Below are 20,394 nucleotides of genomic sequence, written 5' to 3'. Positions count from 1 at the left end.
TGAAAGAACCCGTAACCTGACGCCATTGAACATCCAGTTCTTCTTGGATGGGGCGTGACCGTAATCTGCAATGAGGGATCAATGCAATGCATGATGACGCCATTCCCAGAAATGACTTTAACAGTCATACAGAAACTGATCTGTTTGATCTGATAAGGGTTACCAGTCGGAGAATCCTTTGAAGACGGTCTTGGGAGAGAAGTGCCCTTGCTGACACTGTCTGCAAAGTTGCTCCCAGAAAATCCTTGTGATGAGAAGGCTGTAGATGGGACTTCGTGGTATTTATGGAGAGCCCTAAGGTGCGAAACACCTCCTTGCAAAGACGTGTGTGCTGTCGAAGTTGCACTTCCGATTGTGATTTTAGGAGACAGTCGTCCAGATATGGGAAGATCTGGACACCCTGGAGACGTAGGAACGCTACCACAGGGGCTAGCACCTTTGTAAACACTCGAGGGGCCGAGCGAAGCCCGAATGGTAGTACCTTGAACTGGAAATCTTTCTGACCCACTCGAAAACGAAGAATTTCCCGATGTTGTCGTAGTATGGGGATATGAAAATATGCATCTTGGAGATCGATTGTTGCCATGAAATCTCCTTGTGAGAGTAATCGCAAGATCTCTACAAGCGTTAACATGCGAAAGGATTGTTTCTTTAGAAACCTGTTGAGAGCCCTCAGATCTAGAATGGGTCTCCATTCCCCGTTCTTTTTGGTGATAAGAAAAAAATCGGGAATAAAATCCTTTTCCTCTTAGAGATCTTGGTACTACCTCTATAGCTCCTTTGTTTATTAGAAGTTGAACTTGATGTAACAGTTCCTTGAAATGAGCCGGTGGTGGTCCGGTAGGTGGTGTGGGTGGAGGGAATTCGATGAACTCTAAAGTGTGACCTCTTTCTACAATGTCCAAAACCCAACGGTCCCTTGTTATGGAGGACCATTGAGAAGAGTACAGAGAGATTCGACCTCCAATTTTCTGGGACTGATACAAGTCATTGTCTCTTAGGGGTGGAACCCCTATAAGAGGATTTTCCTCTGTAAGTCTTGGAAGACTGCTGTCGAGAGGTTTGCTGTTGGTTATAGGAATAACGGTTGGAAACCTGGTTATATGGTCGATACTGGTTGTTTCCTCTTCGAAAATTAGAGGAGGTGCAGCGTCCGCGTGCACCCCGAAAGGGCTGTTTCCGAAATTGTAATGTGCCCAGAGAGCGAGCAGTCTCCGTATCCTTCTTTATCGATTGGAGAGCTTCATCCACATGATCTCCAAATAAAGCCTCTCCGTCATAAGCCATGTCCAATATTCTTGCCTGTACTTCCTGACGAAAGGATGTTGAGCGCAACCAACCTTGCCTGCGCAATACCGCAGCTCCAGCAAGTTGACGGAATCCCATACAGGCGATATCAACTGCACAGTCTATCATCTCTGCAGATGTACTCTCTCCCTCCTTGAGTAGCTTTAGGGCTTCACTCTTGGACGGTTCCGGCAGTTGTTCAACTAGCGTTGATATATCCGCCCATACTTGACGGTCGTAACGGCCTAAGATGGCTAAAGCATTAGCCGCTCTCACAGTGGTGGAAGCCATTGAAGAAAATTTTCGCCCTATGGCATCCAAACGACGTCCATCACGAACAGGTGGTGCAGTGATCGTTGACGCAGGGTTTCTAGCCCGACGTTGCGCTGCCTGTGTGACCACAGAATCTGGCTTTGCTTGACCAGTAAGACACGCTGGCGCTCCTAACGGTCACTTGTACATTTTATTTTTTATTTTTTCAATCTGGGCACCTGTGCCGGAAGGCTATTTGGGGTCTTCATAATCTTTTTTGCCTTCCTCCCAAATAAATTTGATTATAGGGATTGTATGTGTTCCGTTGTTAATATGAATCCTTGTGCTGCCCTATCCATTAACTGGTGAAAACTTGCAATATCAACAGGTGGTGAGTCACCAGGTATCACTGGAGAGGGAGATGGTGTTTGAGCATGATAATCATCCCACTCCGCCCTACCATCATGCTCATCATTATCATCGCCACCATAATCAAGAATCTCACCATCCTCCCTGTCTTGAGGAATTTCTTCTTCTTCTTCAGTAGCATGAGAAGGTACTGTCCGAGTTGAAGAATGTCGCAACGGTAGTGAAGGTGTTACCACAGATGGAATTGGAGCCGGCACCGGTTCCGATATAGTTGTTGGCACCACTGGAGGAGGCGGAACCACAGAATCTTGTGGTGATAAAGGAAACCGCCGATTATAATCGTCCAACATGAGTTGAAGATTTGTTATCAGAGACAGTGGTAGCGTCGCAGTTTTCCTTTCTGTAGGAATTTCTTCCTGATAAAATTGTTCCTCATCCAAATCTGAGGGACTGCGTGCCGTCCCAAACGATTCAGGTAAACCTTCTTCTGAATCTTGATTTGAATCAGTGGCAAACAATGGTGAAGGAAGGTGGGAATCCTCGAAGATATAACTTCACCTGACATATCTGGTCGAGAACTCGGTGGCAATGGTAACAAAGGAACAGCGGCAAAAGACGAAGTAGGTGCTGTAGACGTGGAAGAAATGTGATTTTTTTTTTTTTTTTTTAAATTACCTCTGAGCAGAAGTCGTCCTTTTAATCTTTATTTTCACTGATGAGACTGCAGTCGACGGGATCGGAGACATAGAAGGTACTGACAACATCTTTGTAGACGGACTTGTCAACGGAACCTTCGTCGACGGAACCATCGTCGACGGAACCTTCGTCGACGGAACCATCGTCGACGGAACCATCGTCGACGGGACCATCGTCGACGGGACCATCGTCGACGGGACCATCGTCGACGGGACCTTCAGCCTCAGCAGCCTGAGAACTATGTCTCGTGGGCGACAAAGCAGTAGTCAAAGAAGAAGAAGTGGCAGATGTCATAGTCAAAGACATTTTCTTCTTTTTCAGAAAAGGAGAAGGTAAATCTTGTACACTACTGCGCTTTGAGGCTGTGTGGGAACGGCCAGAAGTAAGGCTTTCTACTTCAGAAACCACTTCATCTTATCTTTAAGTCTCTGGAGCCACAGCAAGAGACGGCCTTCCCTGTCTTTCAGAGTTTTTGTAGAAAAAGTTCTACAGAATTTACATTTAGCCACTTTATGGTCTGGGTAAAGACAGTAAATACACTTAATGTGTGGATCTTCTGAGAATAAACGTAGCTTTCCACAAGAAGAACAAGGTCTAAACAAAGACTTCTTACTTGAAGACATGCTGAAGAGAACAAAACTGAGCAGAGCTCAGGGAGACTCCCTTACACACGACGTGCGGTAGAAAATCTGAGGTGAGGAGCTCTGAGGAGAAGGTTCTAGAGAGGAGCTGGCGCCTGATTGGCCGTAGTTTGGACTAACATAATGACAGAGATAGACTGCGAATGTCATTTTTCGCTTTCCATGTATCTCTATGGAGATTTCATATAGGGACATTCTTGATGTTTATCACTTACTTATATCTCTGTTTTTATATGATTACTTATGTATATATATATATATATTATGACTGTATATATTGCTATACTATTTACCGTGGGACTCCCACTCCGACGACGGGGAATATTCAAGGATGTGAATCTATGAAAGACCCCCCAATACTGGAGAAACACGCGTAGCTGGGAGAGAAGCTGGCCCCCATCGCCACACCTCTAGTTTGTCTGTATAACAGGTTATTAAACACAAATATATTGTTCATCAAACAAAAATCAACCATCTTAATCAGCATCTTCTTGTGATCCCCTGTGTTGCCCATTATGTTCTCTAAGAAGTGGTCTAAGGCTCGCAGTCCATCTGTGTGTTGAATACTTGTGTAAAGCGAGCTTACATCAAGGGCTATAAACAAATAACTCTGTTTCCATACAAAATCTTTGAGTTTTCTCAGAAAGTCGCTAGTATCTCGCACATATGATGGCAAAGCCTTGACCAGATTCTGAAGAAAGAAATCCACATATTGGAATGTATGTTCGAGAAACCCATTTCTGGCTGATATTATTGGTCTGCCTGGCCGATTTAAAGGATCTTTGTGGATCTTGGGCACAAAATAAATCGTAGGTACAACTGGAGGGTCGTTCTTTAAAAATTTGAATTCCTGTACAGTAATTACGTTGGTGTTTTTCCATGTTGACAATATTTTATTAAAAACTGCATACATTGTTTTCAGTTCCGATCCACTGCTTTTAGTGTAGAAAGTTCTATCATTTATTTGATTATAGGCTTCCTTGGAGTATTTTTCTTTGGACATTAGCACTATGTTCCCACCTTTGTCTGAATTGCGATTGACAACATTGTTGTTTTCTTTGAGTTTTTTCATCAGTTCATTGTAGTCATGATTCTGTTTGCTGTATTTAGATTTTCCACTGTTCATCTTGTTGTTGAGTTCTTTCAACTGCTCTGTTACCCGCTCATGGAAGATATCAATTGAATCCCACATCATAACAGGATTGCATGTTGATTTGGGTTGTAACTGGGTTAATGGCCCCCGTGCATAGGTGGTGCCACTCTGGTGGACCGATTGACCTGATGTATTCGGTACAGCGTCAGATATTTCATATTCATAATTGCTTGTTACTGAGTTGTGGTCCCATAGTTCCTGCATTTCATTGACAAATGATGTGTCAGATTGTGTAGATGCTTGTAAGTCTTGTGTCCAAATTTCTACCTCCCCAGTCGTATTCAACCTGTTGTCATATTTTATGTTGGTCAAATGGAATTTCTTGAGTTTTAGTTTTCTCGTACTTTTAAAGATATCCAATCTGTTTTTGCATAATTAAAATTCCTCGCAGGGCAGAATGTTAGTCATACACACACACACATTTGCTGAAAAAACCAAAGGTTAAAGCAACAGTTATAGTTAGATATTTTAAAAATCTTAGAAATTCAGTGAAAAAACAATGGTGTATGGGACATTATAGTTAGGAGAAATTTAAACAAACACAACCACTGAAATTCACCAGTTAAAGTTATCTGTAACACATGCCCTGAAGTAACTAGAAATCATGCCCCCACTATGGAGTGTTGAGGTCAGTGATGTTATCAATGATGTCGGAAAACATCATGAGTGATGTAATATGTCAGATAATTAGCAGTGCTTGGTGAGGGCGCAAGTTATAGTTACTTTAGGGTACCAGTTGCCAGGAGCAGGCATTGCTCTCACCCAGGGCAGCAGTTTTCTTTTCGTCCTGCCTAAATGGGGGTCCCTGGAGCCTCAAAGAGGCTCTGGGAGAGGGACCGCATGACCCCCTCTCCCATAAAAGGAAGACTGTGGCACCCCCGGTCCGAGGACCACACTGAGGGGATTCTTTTTTTAAGCAAGATTGGAGGTGAAAAACATTTTTTCAAATAGTTTTTTGCCTGGGGGGATGCTCTAGGACACTCTCTCCGCATCACCAGGCCTACGGGGGCAGGATATCCCTACCCTGTCCCCTTACAAAAACTTTTTTTTCCAGGACAGGGGATTCTGTCCCCAAGTCCTAAAATTGCATCAGCCACATCCTTGTTTGTGTCTTGGGAGCCAATAAGATCTGTTGACTCTGCAGATCCTCAGAAGAGTGAAATATCTACTTTTTTATCATCTATTTGCACGAAAACTACTGGCTTTCTCTCAAATTTGGTATAATTCTGTTCAGCCATTTTGGCTGCAGCTGTGTCTAATTTTCTTATGGCAAAATGAATGGAGAAAACAGATTTTGGTCCCCTCCCCTACACTACTTGACAGATAACCTCAAAACTTTCCAGGAAGGAGTGGAGGTGGATGAGACTTTTTGGGGAACTTTAGGTGAAGATTCGTCAAATGGCACAAAAGTTATCAGTAAACCCAAAATTGCTTTTCCTATGACAATTATGGTTCTGGCTCAAACATGCAAAACCGTTGACGTCCTCCAGTTATGGTATTCAACGCATGCCGTAATACATTGCCTCCATTCAGAAAACAAACTCAAACACCAGCTGTAAAATGCCACAGGAAAAAAAGCCTGTGCACTATGACCACAACTTGGCTGGGGCTACAGGTATGGAATCAATTGCATACCATAGCTTGCAACTTTGTGTTTTTTTTTTTTTACATCTGAGCAAGTTTTTTAACTGTGTTTTTTCAGTAAATTTCCATTTTGTTTTTTATAATATATTTTTCCCAACCTCAGCCACAGACAAACTTAGGAATAAAACTCATCACAAGGGAGAGGCAGTTTTTGGTGAATCTGAAATAAAATGTTTAACTGCGAAATATGGTCCAAAATGGGATCCCAAGCAGCTGAAATCACTTACGCACTACCCAGCTGTGGGACCAGTGGTTTACCATGCCACCTGAACCTCTCAATGGCTTTATGGGTTATGTGTGTTTAGGTAAAGTCTACATACACCCTGGGAAATACTATACATTACCCTGATGTGCTGGTTGCTGCAGTCCCTCAAGAGTGGGTTTGGTAAGTTGCTACTGTGCTTTCTCCAGCTGTTAAACATACTCAGCACCACCTCTGCAAGTCCTGGGGGCCACTTTACCAGGATCTTCTGACTGATCACCTTCAGATACCTCATCATCAGCTCCAGGATGCCGCTGTTGTTCATGTTCGCTAGTAGGAACTCATGTACATCTTGCTTTTCTGGGGATAGGAGAAAGAGAGATCATGTTCACTGCATTTTCAGAGTGCAAACATCTTTTTGGAAGCCCTAAGGCAATCTGGAGTTACTGTGCTCCAATTGTTACCATGGGAGCCTGTAACTACTTGTGTCCTGGGGCCCTACCCTCAATATTGAAGCCAAAACTCAGCACCAAGTACACCCCTTTAGCATCTGACTCTGAGCAGTGAAGTCAAGCATGTCTGAGGTTCGCGTGGTGTGGGCTACAAACTCAGAATTCAAAGAAACATCTAATCATAATTGCTAAATCATTGTTCAGTAAGGGCTTCTTGCTTAAGAAGAAACAGTAATTTATTCCTAACACACAGCTAAAGACTACATATGAAATGAGGACAAAAGGAAATAATGCACAAAATATATCCCCAGCGGGTAATTCTATTCTGGTGTTATTCCCAGGTCCTCTACACATATTACCGAAATCAGTGCATAAGGCAATTAGGCTGCCCCGAGGGCAACAGGCACAATATCCCCATTCTATTCCCAAGTTGTGATTTTGAATGCGTTGTCATTCCTATGGATTTTTGTAACTGTCCTTGTATTAGACCCAGCCATTGTGACCTCCAACAACGAAAAGCTACTTATCTGTAATCCAAGCTCTCTTTCAATTGAATCTTCATCAAAATGGCACTATGCCTACAAGTGCCTCACCCGTCCTCATGTGTGCCATCACTCCAAGAGATGGGTAGGTGGGAGGGTTGCCTATGAGCTGTGTTCCCTATAAGGTGACTGTATGTACCGTAGACTTTCACAGCGCCCAGCAGCTCTGCAGGAGAGCACATCATATTATCGGAACAGAGAGAAAGACTTCCCCAGCTGCTCATTTACAAAGAAGAATGCAGCATCGTGGAAGGAAGCTTTCTCTCCAAGTGCACGCTGCAAGAGGGGAATCCAGTTGAAAATAGATGCTGCTGGTGTCCAATCACTATTATGATGAAGTCCCTCAGGCTGGCAGTGTGACGTGACAGCTCTGTAATGTATATGCTAATGCACTCAACACCTTTACAAGCCCATATGCTCTATTAGTTTGCTTTAAAGGACTTGACGAGGTGTTAAGTGCATTAACAAGTAAACAGGCGGCAGGGGAGACGCACAAGTTCACTGGTCTATAGGGCCATCAGGCCCGAATTACATGCTGGGTTTTTTGGCTGTTTGTGGCCTGTTTTATGAGCTGGTGGGCCATTTTTACTGTAAATTTCCTTGATGTTATCATAAGCACTGCCTGCAGTAAACACGAATGCATGGAGTGTTGCATACCTTGCAAAAACACTAATATAGCATACCTTTACATGTTCAAAACTGCCCTCATTTGCAAATGTGGGCCACTTTTTTAGCGGTCATTTACTAATGGAGGGCACATGCTTCCCAGTCCAAACCTGAAGACACATGCAAGCATACAGCTACAAGCATTGGCAAAGCCAATAGGTTTCGCCTATGCAAGATCTATTGACTTTGTCAATGTTTTATTAGATATGTTTTACAGAAACACAGGCTTAAAGTAAAGATAAAAAAGTTCTATGATGAAGCCAGCATTAACCATGTCAAAGTTTTTTTTCTTATTTAAGCCGTGTTGCATAGCAGCCCGTGCTGCTATACAATATATCTTAAAAAGTATTGACAAAGCCAAATAGCTCTCGGGTATGCAAGTGCTATTTGGCTTAGTTTAATGCTTGGCAGACAGGAGGTTGGAGGGAGGCATAAAAGAGAGGAACAGCCTTTACCACGCACCATTTACCACGCGTGCATTACCACATAAGTTAAGGGTAGTTATGGTATATATATCCATCCATCCATCCTTCCAGCGATAGCCAGTAGGTACAGTTGAAACCAAAGTTTCCATAGGAAAAGCGTTTTTAGTTTTGCCAATATCATAAGCGCGCTTGACTAATCGTCATGAACTCCGCCCGCAAATGCAAAGCGCGGCACTGGGCGAGGAAAGGGGCGGGCATGCAAGGGGTTAATAAGACTGCAACGAGAACCGCTGAACAGAATAACACCAAATTTGGCAAAACGCTAGATATTGGTCCACAAGAAGTGCTTTTTGTGATTTGGTGTAAATCCATTTAGTAGTTTCAGAGATATTCAAGTTAAACAAAATTTGATATCTGGGGACGCGAGTCCTTGTAGTGGACTCGAGGATCCTACTGAAATTTGATTGGCTGCCTACACTTCAACCAGGAAGAGTTGGCAGCCATCTTGGGACTCAGCTTGAAGCCAAGTCTCACAAAAAAGTAAAAAATAAAGAAAAGGGGGCCGGGTAGGAATGCTCTGACCCCCCCCCACATATGGTGGCTATAAAAACGTTTTTTTTTTTTTATTTTGTGAAATTTCACTGGTGGATCCGTGAAAAAATTGGAGAGAAAAAATGTGAGGCCTCCAGCGCTTCTTTTAAAGGAAACCCCTGGGTGGGCTAAATCCTGAGGGATATGAAAAATAAGGGAGGGGAATGCATGGGGCCCCCCTTCTAGGGTTTCATCAAACCCCGGACACCCCCCGTGCCCTGGGGACCACCAACTCCATTAATTATTAAATAGGGGGCCTCTTGGACCAACCCCAACCCCAGGGACTGGCACATCCCCGGGACTTTACAAGTAAAAATGCGGTGGCTGCGCAGCCCCCTCCTGGGGCCAAAGATGGCCTTGGGAACCGCCACCCACCCCCTCCCGGGACGGCTTCGGCTATGTCCCGGGGTGCCCACCCCCCAGGACATAGCTGTTTGCTCTGGCTTGGCGGGAGCTTTACCGCTCCTGCCAAGCCATAGCAAACTGTGCTCTGTTTTGAGCACGCAAGAGCATTTTACTCTTGCTTGTTCAAAGCAGAGCACAATTGCTTTTACACACATGCATGTTAGCAGCTCCCAACGTGTCAAAGCAATGCTGGCTTCAGCAGGAGGTGGAGAGCCGTCGGGGACCGCGGGAACCTTGAGGCTCACCCCGCGGGTCCCAACAATGCTGAGTGGGTGCCCTGAGTAGGACCACAGACAACAGAGACCGACTGGACTGGGAAAACAAAGGTCGGGCCCCGGGGAATGGGGTCCCCGGGCCGAAAACAACCCAGGGAAGTGGGGCCATTCGGCCCCCGTCTCCGATTATTAAAAGAAATAAAAACGTCAAGTCGCCAGAGGCCACACACCCTTTATCCACCACTCTGCAAATGCATCTCCTGGCGCATTGTTGGTTGGGGGATGAAGTCCCCTTGGCTTCTGAGAGTCCTTGGGAGCCAATTCCCCTCCTGTTTCGTCCAGTAAGTCCCACAGAGTAGGACTGCTGTGAGAACTTTGGAGGACACACCCCCTTTCTTCACCACTCTGCAAACGCACCTCCTGGAGCACTACTGGTTGGGGGATGAAGTCCTCTTGGCTGCTGAGCGCCCTAGGGGACCAAGGAGCCCTCCCGTTTCCTCCAGTAACTCCCTTATAGCCGGATTTCTGTGAGCTGGTCGGAGGTACTGCCCCCTTTTTCCACCACTGTGCAAACGCAACTACTAGATAAAAAAAACATAGAAATGCACTTAAAAAACCATGGTTACAGGGACATTATAGTTAGGAAAAAGGATTTGACTTTAGACATTAGAAATTCACTGAAAAAAATCAAAGGTTACAGGGACGTTATAGTTAGGCACAGATTTCACTTGTAGAAAACCAGTGAAATTCAGCAGTTATACTTACCTGAGATGACTATAACTTATGCCCCTGTAATGCACTGCTTATGACCTCACATATTACATCACTCTTGACCTGGTCTGTGACATCACTGATGACATCATCAAGTGAGTGTTTGTAAGGGACCGCCACATCTGAGGGCCAGCTCCTTATGTCCCGTCAAGCGACAACAAACAATAAGCCTGCTCCCAGCAGACGGGAGCAGGAAAACTGCTGCTGATTGGTGGGAGAGGACTTGTCATCTGTTTTGCTACCCGCTGAGAAGCGGGCAGGAAAACAAATGAAAATCATTGCTCCCAGACGCAGGGAGCTTCACATATATCTATGTTTTGGAGCAATGCCTGCTCCAGCTGGAGGTGGGGATACGGCAGGGACTGCGGGGGCATTGAGGCTTTCCCCGCAGTCCCCAACGTAGCACACTGGGTGCCCTGGGTGGGCTCAAGGGGACCGAGCAGGTAGAGGCCGGACTCTGGGGATGCGGTTGGAGAAGGGGGGGGGGGGGGGGAAAATCGAGCAGCCCCTCTCACTTCTCCTGGTGAGAGCAGAGTCCATGGTACTCCCTTTAAGTTAATAGGGGTATGCTAATGAACAAGTTACTTACCTTCGGCAACTATATATCTGTAAGAAACATAGGTGAGTTATAGATTTGTTATCTAAGAATCACCCCCAGGCGTCAGACTGGATCTGGAAGGTTTTTCGTCAGCAGTACCCCTGCGCATTGGAAGGTGGCGTCGGTCGGCTACACGTCTGGCGTCGGCGTTGTGGTCGTCGGGATGACGTCACGGCAGCTACATAGACGCCGCCCTCGCACGCTGTCAGTTCTGTTTACGACTTTCCATGCCAGAAGCGCAGAGCCATGTAAGACACTGACCACTGAGGCACAAAACTAGGGCCCTGAAAGGATGTCCTTAACCCTAGAAGTCAGTTTGCAGAACGGGGAGGATGGGTGGGGCAGTAAGGAATCTATAACTAACCTATGTTTCTTACAGATATATCGTTACTGAAGGTAACTTCTTCCTCTGAAAGAAGCAGTTAGTTATGGATTCCTTACCTTAGAATAGATACCCCAGCAATATCAACCCTGGAAGTGGGTCTGCGAACCAAGTTCACACCAGAAAGTCCTGGAGAACAGAACGGCCAAAGAAGCAGTCTCTCCGGATTTGGCTGTCCAGGCAATAGTGTCTCGTAAACGTGTGCAGTGGTGCCCACGTAGCTGCCTCACAGATGTCATTGAGTGGGACTTCTCGTCCCAAAGCAGTAGTAGCTGCCGTCGCATTGGTGGAATGGGCATACACAGCCCCACTGAAGGCTCCTTTACGGCAAAGAATAGCAGGCTTTGATGCCTAAAACGACCCACCTGGAGATGGTCCGTTTGTGCACGGCCCAACCTTTCTTAGCGCCAATGTAACCCACACAGAGCTGATCATCCACCCAGAATTGTTTAGTGCGATCCAAGTAGAAAGAAAACGCGAGTTTTGGATACAGACGGTGGAGCCTCTCTTCCTCTTTGGAAGGATGCGGAGGCAAAAAGAAGGTGGGCAAAGTGATGGTTTGGCCAATGTGGAAAGAAGTAACCACCCTGGGGGGGGGGGGGGTGGCGGGGGGGGGGTGGGGCGGCGCTTGGCTAGCCGCAAGATGGCCGCTCGGTGATCGAGCTCTGCCATCCCATGACACGATCGAGCATAATTTGCTGCTTCTATTGCTCTGATGGGAAGCGAAAAGCCTGCTGAGGAGATCCTTGCTGCCTGCTGAATCTGCCGGGGTGACCCAGTCCTGTCTAGCGACATCTGATTTGGAGAACCGGGCCGCCGCTTCTTGCATCGGCGCACGGCCTTGTAGCGTGGCAGGCGTGCGCGCTGGAGGATCCCGACGGAGCCAGCCACGTCCGTAATCAGAGGGTGCGCTGTGGACCTTCAGCGTTCCCTCGCTGTTGTTGCGGCTTCGTCTTATGCTGCAGACATGATCCTGGGCTCCATGGATTGGAAGGTGAGCTGCGCACTCCTGTGAGCTGCAGGCTGCGGGCCTGGGGAGAGACTGAAGCTGGGCGGGCGCGCCTCTGTGGCCTACATTATGGCCCTGCCATTCAGCGGTGAACTGGAACCCTGCTGTTGCCTACATAGATTTGGGTCACTGAGACCCTGGGACCCTTGATCCGTGCTGGTTAACGGAGTTAGACCCTGGTGTCACTGGGGCCGGTTCTGCAGTTACTCCGCATTAGGTGCCTGCCTGCGGGTGGAGGCCTGGCTTTTCTGCATGTGGGATTGCGCCCTGCTGGTACCTTTGCTGCCGTTTGTCTGGAAGGCGGCCATCCTTTAATGTGACATTTGCGGAGTGGCAGTGCTGATCACGACTCTGCCCCTCCCCCCCAGTGCCCATAGACATCCTAGTTTGTTGAGCTCCTGAACTGGTGCACAGAGTTATGTAGCTCTTGGCATACACCCACTGTGGAGATCGCACATGCCGCCAGCGCAACTATGTGATTTACATTCTGTTTGGCGCCATCAGTATACACTCGGAAAGGACCCGGTAACTTAGAATCCATCCATTAGATTCTCCCGTAACATTGACGGCCATGGGCGAGGAGGATCAGATCATTTAGTCGAAGGACCGCATAGAAAAAGGACCGAGCAGCTCGGCTATCTGACATCATATTGTCGGTCTATATACAGTTGCGGTGCCGTCCAGAGTTGTCTGTGCCCATATTAAAACAGTGGTTACGGTGAGGTTTCCTTAAGTCCCTAGTCCTGATGAGGCCCAGATAAAATGGGCTGAAACGCGTCAACTTCACATTGAAAAGAAGCCCATATTATTTTGATTTGTATTTATAAAGAAAACTTATAACACTAGCCTGTAATAGAAATAGAGTTGAGATATATGTGTCCCCTGGCAAGTGTTGATGAGAGGGCTATCTTTCTTGATAGGCTGCGATTCATAGTTGCTTGTGAAATAATTGGTCACTCGCAGCCAAACAAATATTAGGGCAGCAAGGACTCCGCATTGTGAGACAGAAATGTATCGACTTTGTTTGTATCATTATGTGTGTTTGTATTAATGTATTTGATGTAAATGTTCGTAATTGATATGTTTCTAAAAACATATATGTGTATTAGGAATATGCTACTTACCAGTATGCATCTGTTCTTGGCATGTAGAGATGCAGATCTACACACTTTTGCATAGATCGCCATCTGGTGTTGGGCCCGGATGTTTGTAGTTTGTTTTTCCTCTTGGAAAGTCTTTGGAAGTCACGAGGTCGGTGACTCCTCCTTTGGTTCTGTATTGCGCATGGGCTTCGGCTCCATACTCAGATTGTTTTTCGCCAACAGGGAAAGATGGAGCGTAGTAATAACAGTGAATAAACCCATGTGTGTTGTATCTAAATAAGATAGACTGGAACAGATACAGGTAGCCGGGGAGGCGGATGGGCGTGTGTAGATCTGCAGCTCTACATGTCAAGAACAGATGCATACTGGTAAGTAGCATATTCCGTTCGAGGCATATGAGCTGCAGATTACACACTTTTGCATAGACTATATAGCAGTTCCCAACCTTAGCGGCGACCACCGGTATCTGTTGCAGTGATTTGAAATAGTGTTTTTAGTACAGCCTGGCCCACACTAGCTTGTTGCTTGGTTTGCACATCTACACAGTAATGTTTAGTGAAAGTGTGCGGTGTTGACCATGTAGCTGCCTTGCAGATATCATCTAATGGGATGTTCCCTAGAAAAGCCATAGAAGCCCCTATCTTTCTTGTAGAGTGGGCTTTAGGGGGAACAGATAGCGTGCGTTTTGCTTTGTGGTAGCAAATCTGTATGCATTTTACAATCCACCTAGCTATCCCTGATTTGGAGATGGGGTTGCCTTTATGAGGTGGAGAGAAAGAGACAAGCAGTTGCTTTGTCTTTCTGAAAGGTTGTGTTCTCTGTATATAGTAAAGCATGGCCCTTTTAACATCCAGTGTGTGTAGAGCCCTTTCTGCAACAGTTTGAGGTTGCGAGAAAAAAACCTGTAATTATACCGATTGGTTTAGATGAAAGGGTGAGATGACTTTGGGTAGGAATTTTGGGTTGGTACGGAGGACAACCTTGTTCGGGTGCATTTGGAGAAAAGGTTCTTGTATAGTAAGTGCTTGTATCTCACTGACCCTTCTAAGGGAGGTGATGGCTACAAGGAAAGCTGTTTTCCATGTGAGGAATTGCAGTTTGCATTTATGCAAAGGTTCGAAAGGCGGTCCCATTAGCCTTGTGAGAACTATATTTAAGTTCCACACAGGTGAGGGTGGTACTCTGGGGGGAATTGTTCGTTTGAGGCCTTCCATGAAGGCTTTAAAGGCAGGCACTCTGAAAAGTGATAGGTGCTGTCTGTTTTGTAGGTAAGCGGCAATTGCTGCGAGGTGTAGCCGAATGGATGTATATGCTAGGTTACACCTTTGTAGATGGAGCAAGTAGCATATGATGTGCTGTATAGATAAGTCTAGAGGGTTGATTGTGTTGTTATGGCAATAAACAACAAATCTTTTCCACTTTGCAGCGTAGCAGCCTCTAGTGGTAGGGCGTCTAGCTTCTCTGATAACGTTCATACAGTCAGGGGGAAGGTTAAGGTATCCGAATTCTAGGATCTCAGGAGCCAGATCGCAAGGTTGAGCTGAGCTGGGTCCGAGTGTCTGATCTCTCCATGTTCTGGGTTAGGAGGCATGGTGAGAGGTGTAACTTTTGGTGTGGTACTACCGAGAGTTCCAGCAGCGTGGTGTACCACGGTTGTCTGGCCCATGTTGGAGATACTAGAATCAGTGTGAGGGAGTGCTGTTGTAGCTTTCGCACCACTAATGGAATTAGTGGGAGAGGTGGAAAGGCGTACGCAAATTTGCCTGACCAGTTCATCCATATCGCATTGCCTTTGGATAATGGGTGTGGGTATCTGGCGGCGAAGCTTGGGCATTTTTTGTTTCCGTGGGTGGCGAAGAGGTCTATCTGTGGATGCCCCAACATCTGAAAGAATGGGTGAAGAACCTGTGGGTGAAGTTCCCACTCGTGGATCTGCTGCGTCTGTCTGCTGAGCAGATCTGCCATGGTGTTTTGGACTCGTGGGACATGTTGGGCTAGGAGAAAGATTTTGTGCGGAATTGCCCATCTCCATATGCTCTGTGCTAGTTGAGAGAGCTGTGGAGAGTGTGTGCCGCCTTGTTTTTGAATGTAGTACATGGCCGTCATGTTGTTTGTGCGAATAAGGACTGCCTTGCCTAAAATCTGTGTCTGTAAGGATTTTAGGGCTAGAAAGATTGCCAGTAACTCCAGATGGTTGATGTGGAGTAACTTTTGTTGCAGCGTCCATGTGCCCTGCACTGTGAGGTGTAGTAGATGAGCTCCCCAGCCGGAGAGCGATGCGTCCGTTGTTAGGATTATTTGTGGAACTGGGTCCAGGAACGGTCGACCTCTGGAAAGATTTGTGGTGTTCCACCACTGCAGAGAGCGATGGGTGCGACCGTCTACCAACACCAGATCTGTCAGTTGCCCCTGGGCCTGGTTCCATTGGCGCGCTAAGCACTCTTGGAGTGGACGCATCTGGAGTCTTGCATGAGGCACTATGAAAATGCATGAGGCCATCATCCCTATCAGTTGCATAAACACTCTTGCTGGGAGGGAGTGTTGATGTATGAATCTTTGACGCAAAGCCTGAATGCTTGCAATCCTGGCCGGATTGGGGTAGGCTATGGCTTTTGAGGTGTCTATGGTGGCACCAAGGTATTGCTTTATGTGGGATGGTGTTAGCTGGGACTTTTGGTGGTTCACCGTGAAGCCTAGTTGGTGAAGTAGTTGGATTGTAGTGGCGGTGTGGTGTACACATTAGTTGTAGGACGCGGTTTTTATCAGTCAGTCGTCCAAATATGGGAAGACGTGAATGTGCTGTCTTCTGAGATGTGCCGCCACTACCGCTAGGCACTTGGTAAATACCCTTGGTGCTGTTGTGACCCCGAATGGGAGCACCTTGAACTGGTAGTGTTGCCCGTCCACTACAAATCTGAGGTACTTTCTGTGGGCATGGTGTACCGGAATGCGAAAGTATGCGTCTTTTAAGTCCAGTGTGGTGAGAAAGTCGTTCTAGGAGAGACGCGGAAGTACCTGCTGAAGTGTTACCATGTGAAAATGGTCCGAATGTATGTATGTGTTTAGAGGCTGGAGATCTAAGATAGGTCGTAGAGTCTCGTCTCTTTTTGGTATCAGAAAATATAGGGAGTAGACCCCTATATTTTGCTGATCGGCAGGGACCTGTTCTATTGCCTCTTTTTGTAGGAGGGAGATTACCTCCTGTTTTAGTAACGTGGAATGTTCTTGTGACATTGGGCGTTGCCTGGGTGGAATGTTGGGGGGGGGGTAGATGTGAGTTTTAGGCAGTACCCTAAACGAATAATTTGGGTCACCCATCTGTCTGATGTGATGGACTCCCAGACATGAAGGAAGTTTTGTAGTCTGCCCCCGACCAGAGTGGGATGGTCTGGAGGGAGCAGGGGAAAGTCATTGGGTAGGCGGTGTGGCAGAGCGGCCGGTATTTGTTTTGCCTCTGCCTTTATTGTTATTGCCTCTATAGCCGCCTCTTTGATAACTCCTTGTGAAGGTGGATTGAGGAGGGGATTTGTAGGACGTGGACACGCTATCTGAGGAGTAGCCTCTGCCGGTGCCCCGAAAGGAAGAGCGGCGAAAGGAGCGCCTAGGAGGGTGTGACTGTAGGGTTCCCATAGATTTCGCTGTATCTGTGTCTTTCTTCATCTTCTCGAGGGCGTCATCTACCTTTGGACCGAATAAATGTTCTTGGTCAAATGGATGGTTTAATATGGAGGCTTGTACCTCAGGTTTAAAGCCTGAAACTCTCAGTCAAGCGTGGCGACGGAGGAGGACACTAGAGTTAATGGCCCTGGAGGCTGTGTCTGCTGCGTCTAAGGCACAGCGTATAGAGGTGTTAGTTATGGTCTTACCCTCTTGAATTAATTAATTGGCCCTATTTTTGTATTTTTCTGGGAGATGGTGCATGATGGTTTCTAGTTCATCATAATGCGCTTTGTCATATCTGGCCAATAGCGCTTGAGTGTTGGCGATACACCATATATTGGCTGCCTGTGACGCAGTGCGTTTTCCTGACGCGTCCAGGAGCTTTGACTCTTTGTCAGGCGGTGGTGCTTCGCCTGAGGCCTGGGAATTTGATCTCTTCCTTGCAGTGGATACCACTAGGGAATCCAGTGGCGCTGGCTCTTTGATGTATGCAGGATCTGTGGGGGCAGCTTTATACTTTTTCTCTATGCGTGGGTTTAGGACCCAAGCCCTGACTGGGTCTTTAAAAACCTCTGGCGCATGTTTTATTACCACTTTGAGCATAGGTAGTATAGCAGTAGACCTATGTGCAATATCAAAGGTGTCTAGGAGGAAATCTTCCTCTACTGGGTCAGTGTGTAGCTCTACCCCGTGCTAATGTGCCGCCCTCTGAAGTAGGTGGTGAAAACCTAATGAGTCTTCTGGTGGAGATGGCCTGGATGGATAAAGGTCATCTTGTGGGACATCTGGAATGTCTGGATTATTATAATCATCCCATGGGTCTGGGGATCCTGTAGGGGTAGGGTCTTGTGGCACATCTGCTAGGTCGTGGTATGGGTCCCCCTGATCATCATGGTCTGGAGACGGGGTCGGAGAGCGATGAGACAGGGGTGGAGAAGGTGGAGGGGGCGAAGGTAGAGAGGGTGGAGGAGGTGGTGAAGGCACTCTGAAAGGGGAGGTAGCACAGTCCTTCCTCTTTGGAGGTGGAGGTGGAGGTGGAGCTGGTTTGTCCAAATGTCTCTTTTTAGAAGACAGTGCCAAATGTCCAGTTTTTGGATCCTTGGTAAGTGTCTTTTGCAAAGGATCCGGTGTAAATAGTTCTTGCGACACTGGTTGTTCGGTTGGCGCCGAAGTTTTCGGGGCCGATGGCTTTTTAGGCTTGTCTGTGCCGTGCTTTTTTGGAACCTCCGATTTTTTGGTCGGTGCGGAGACAGGCTTCGGCGCGGGAGTGTCGGTGCCGAGGGCCTTATGATGTTTGGTCGGTACCGAGAGGCTGGGTTTCGACACCGAGGGCTTTGGTGCGGAGCTCGGTGTCGAGGTAGAGGCCGATCTCTTCTTCGGTGCCGAAGGGTGTTTTTCGGCACCGCTGGCAGGCTGGCTCGAGCCCGAGCCGCGGGAAGGCTTATTAGGCTTCTTCACCGGGCCCGAAGGTGGGGTGTTCGAAGCAGTGTCTTTGGTCTTGCCTAGGCCCGGAGGTGAAGGCGTGAACAAAGCCTTTTTGGGTGTCGGCGCGGGTGTGGGAGGGGGTATTTTACTCACGACCCTCTGCGCAGGGGTGATGTCCTCCACATCCGAGTCGTCGGCTTCGGAAGCACTGACTAGGTCCTCTTCGGTGTGCTGCTGTCCCGGAGCTTCGACGTCGTCCCCGAAGATGTCGACTGGAACGGAAGTCGAGGAGTGTGCCATTTTTCGTCTGGCCCTTCGATCTCGAAAAGTCTTTTTGGATCAAAAAGACTTGCAGGCGGGACAGTCTCGAGTCTCGTGTTCAGGGGAGAGGCAGAGGTTGCACACCTCATGAAGATCGGTGTGGGGGAATTTGGACCCACATCGAGGGCACTTCTTAAATGGAGTTCTTTCCATCAGCCGGGACCGGAACCTGGATAGGCCCGAAGGCCGCCTTCGATGACTGGAATCGAAGGTGTGTCGAAGAAGAAGGTGATTGAGGAGATCAGGATCTAAACAATATCGCGGAGAGCGAGGATTCCGCTTCGATCGTCCAACTGGAATGTTCGGAACCGGAGCGCGAAGTATTACATCCGAGGCCGATGGCGGAAAAAAACAATCTGAGGATGGAGCCGAAGCCCATGCGCAATACGAACTAAGGGAGGAGTCACCGACCTCGTCACTTCCAAAGACTTTCCAACAGGAAAAACAAACTGCAAACATCTGGGCCCAACACCAGATGGCGATCTATGCAAAAGTGTGTAATCTGCAGCTCATATGCCTCGAACATATATATATAAAAATATATATATACACTGAAAAAACCATAGGTTTCAGGGGTGTTATAGTTAGCTGGACATTTCACTCGTACAAAACTAGTGAAATTCCTCCGTCTTAGTTAGTTCTACTAACTATAACTTGCGCGCCCGCAATCAACTGCTGATGACGTCACATATTACATCTACTGGATGATGTCATCAGTGATGTCATCAGTGATGTCATTTGAGATGTCATCAGTGATGTCACTGACCATGTCATGATTGATGTAATCTTCATATAGAGAGAGTAGCTGCTGCTACCGAGCCATTACCTTGGCTCTTATCCAAAGCCCCGGTCAGGCGTTGTGGGGTCCTGGACTCAGTGAATTCCGTGGCACGTCCTCCTTGGTTGGTTCGCCGGAGCTCAATGGTACTCGCCTCGAATGAGAATTGAGTGGCGTCACTGGTACGTTTTTAGCTCAGAAAAAGGCATGCTCTGCTCATTGCAAAGTGTGGGTATGTCTGAAATGGGTGATCTCTTTAAAAACGTCAGGATAGTTACTTGGGATAACGCAATTGCTAATAAGGAGCAGCCCTCTGCGCTGACGCAGTTTCAGTTCTTCAGAATGAAGCATGCTCTTCGGGCGGTGTTGGGAGATGAGTTGACAGAACCTATGGAAACTCCTCCTCTATCCATCCTAGTCTGCTCCCAGTCCCCTATTAAGTTGGTATCTAAACTATATGCTTCGGCCTTACAGAACAAGATATCTCTATACTCTAGGGCCCGACTAGCCTGGCAGGCTGATATTGGGAAGCAACTCCCAGATGACATATGGTTTTATTGTTGTGAGGTCACTCGTAAGGTCTCACTAAACGGCAGGCACAGACTGGCGCATTTCAAGTTTTTGAATAGGGTTCACTATACAACAGAACGCCTACACAGATATGGGTTGCATGAATCAGACTGCTGTGAACGTTGTGACATGCCGGGAGCTGGTTTTTACCATCGGGCATGGCAGTGCCCCCCTGTTGATTTTTGGAGTCAAATCTTCACAACTGACTGACATTGTGGGCATTCCTATCACACCTGA

At 47.1% G+C, this 20,394-nt stretch overlaps 1 protein-coding gene across 8 annotated transcripts in view; it reads right to left on the bottom strand.

Moving 5' to 3' along the window:
• The window catches only part of CABIN1 (calcineurin binding protein 1), a 1,566,474-nt gene that overhangs the window by 1,268,826 nt on the left and 277,254 nt on the right, over positions 1-20,394 (bottom strand). For all 8 annotated transcript variants that reach the window (XM_085634628.1, XM_085634623.1, XM_085634621.1 and 5 more), the window contains one exon: positions 6,387-6,604. In XM_085634628.1, the coding sequence (XP_085490754.1) occupies positions 6,387-6,604 (218 nt within the window). The remainder of the gene's footprint in view (positions 1-6,386; positions 6,605-20,394) is intronic.

Source organism: Triturus cristatus, chromosome 11 (assembly GCF_964204655.1).
Source record: "Triturus cristatus chromosome 11, aTriCri1.1, whole genome shotgun sequence".
Taxonomy (NCBI): domain Eukaryota; kingdom Metazoa; phylum Chordata; class Amphibia; order Caudata; family Salamandridae; genus Triturus; species Triturus cristatus.
Note: the sequence above shows the minus strand (reverse complement) of the source record. Positions and strands in the feature narration are given on the sequence as shown.